This window comes from Atta colombica, unplaced genomic scaffold (assembly GCF_001594045.1).
Source record: "Atta colombica isolate Treedump-2 unplaced genomic scaffold, Acol1.0 scaffold127, whole genome shotgun sequence".
Classification (NCBI taxonomy): Eukaryota; Metazoa; Arthropoda; class Insecta; order Hymenoptera; family Formicidae; genus Atta; species Atta colombica.
Genome location: NW_017259214.1, coordinates 415,945 through 417,963, shown reverse-complemented (window position 1 = coordinate 417,963; position 2,019 = coordinate 415,945). Strand labels below are relative to the sequence as shown.

General features: G+C 37.3%; 1 protein-coding gene across 2 annotated transcripts in view; it reads right to left on the bottom strand.

The window, feature by feature from the left end:
* LOC108684229 (probable phospholipid-transporting ATPase VD) overlaps positions 1 to 2,019 on the bottom strand; it is a 25,108-nt gene that overhangs the window by 16,324 nt on the left and 6,765 nt on the right. For both annotated transcript variants that reach the window (XM_018188456.1, XM_018188457.1), the window contains exons 3-4: positions 1,065 to 1,709; positions 170 to 349 (exon numbers count right to left, since the gene is read on the bottom strand). In XM_018188456.1, coding sequence (XP_018043945.1) covers positions 170 to 349; positions 1,065 to 1,699 — 815 coding nt within the window. In that variant the 5' untranslated portion in view covers positions 1,700 to 1,709. The remainder of the gene's footprint in view (positions 1 to 169; positions 350 to 1,064; positions 1,710 to 2,019) is intronic.

The window sequence follows — 2,019 nt, the reverse complement described above, 5'->3', positions numbered from 1 at the left end:
ACACACACACACACACACACACACACACACACACACACACACACACACACACACACACACACACACCTTTTTAAAACTCTTGTTTTGATAAAATTACTCATGGCCAGTACTGTTATAGGTCTTTAGTCCGAATGAACTATACATATCTTTCTCATCTCGTTATTCTCACCTATTATCTATTCTATCTCCATTGGGATGCTGTCTCTTCGGAGTTTTCGGGGGGACTAAATGATTCGGCACTATTGTTCTTAAACGGGGTTCTTCTGGTAGCGGGCCAAAACAATGGGCCCATAGTCTTCTCCACCATGGAGGCGCAACACTACGTCTTATCGTATAGATAGACTCCGATCTGTAAACAGTCGCAATGAAATTTACCTTTAGCACTTTACTTTCTACGAACTGTGCATAAAATATATCATCTTCTGTAAAAAAGATATCATAATTATTAGTAATTTAAAAATATTCTTAGTTTCGCGCATTCATCGAATTCATAGTTTCGATCGACATTTTATAACAAAGCACTCATTGCCAATATTATCGATGAAAAATATAAATTACGAATATATATTTTTATCAAATGATCATACAATATACAAAATTTTAATTATAATTCAAAAATAAAATTATATTTTTTATTTTATTACTTCCGATAATTCAAGTATTTCTAGTTACATTAAATTATAAGTCAAATTGTTTGTGTTTCTTATAATATGAAGTATAATTTTTTAGGATTTAATATTTATTATTGATCATACTTATTGTATATTATCAACTATTTATCGAGAAAGAATAGATAAAGATTTATAGAGAATATATTATAGATAGATATAAAAATTATTTACGGAATAACATAACAGTTACATTTCAAGATAAGGCCGATATCAAAATGGATTTTATTTTTAAATCTCTTTAAATTTTATGTATAATTGTAATGCAAATTTTATAATTTACTATTTATTTATTATTTATCTTATTTATCTTATTAATGCACTGTTATTTTATTAGCTAATAATTAATCTTTATCACTCAGAACATGATAAATCATGTTTTCTTTTACTTCGTACCTGGACGCTTGACGAGAATGTCCGCGAAAGGAAGGCATCCTGCCGGCAGTAGGTGGTCTGCCATCCTCCCTGTGGCCTGGTGGTAGGATAAAATCTGTTCTGGAGCCAACACGATGGTGTCCCGTTACGGCTGGTTGGTTCTGCGTTACATCCGCCACCTGACCCTGACTGAAGGCTCTCTGGTGGCCCGGCTTCTTTAATGCCGATGGTCGACCCGCGGATATGGCGCTTCCCACCGTCGACAATGGACCCAGAAAGGACCCATAGGTCTGCCATTCGGTTGTACCATCCGCCAGGATACCACCGTGACTCGCTGATCTTGCGTGCGTTCTTGGGAAAGCTTTCCTCCTGGACGGAGAGCTGACTTCCTCTACTGCGTCCTCGTCCTCGTCGCCGTTGCTGTTTTTCGACGTGTTTGTCGTCGTCGTGATACTGGTCGTCATTGTTGTGCTCGCCGTGGTCGAACCACCGTGGAGGAACGATAGAGAAGGAGGCTGGAGAGATGCCGAGATCGACGACGAAGACGACGATGATGTCGTCGCGCAGCTGGGGCGACCCGCACCCGGAAACACGTAGAGAGATCCCTGTCTCTCGATCTCCTCGGTGGCTGCTTCCTGCGCGTCGTCCTCGGACATGCTGGCACATCTATGCATATACACGATGTAGAAAAAAAAAGTCTGTGTAAACCATGTGAAACATATAAGTGTAGAGTAAACTTTACAAGAACCGGTTAAGTCTTTCAAAACTTTCAACAATGACACATGTCCTCGAACATTCTTAATAATTTACTTTCATATACCTAGCTATAATTATTAACGAGAGAAATATAAAAGAGAGGGGACTTTTCAATGGAGACAATGATTTTCAAATAACATATATAGATAATACTTTATTTTTTGTGTATTAAAAATTACAAAGATTTTTCATATTTGAAATTTTATACAGCTTCTATAAA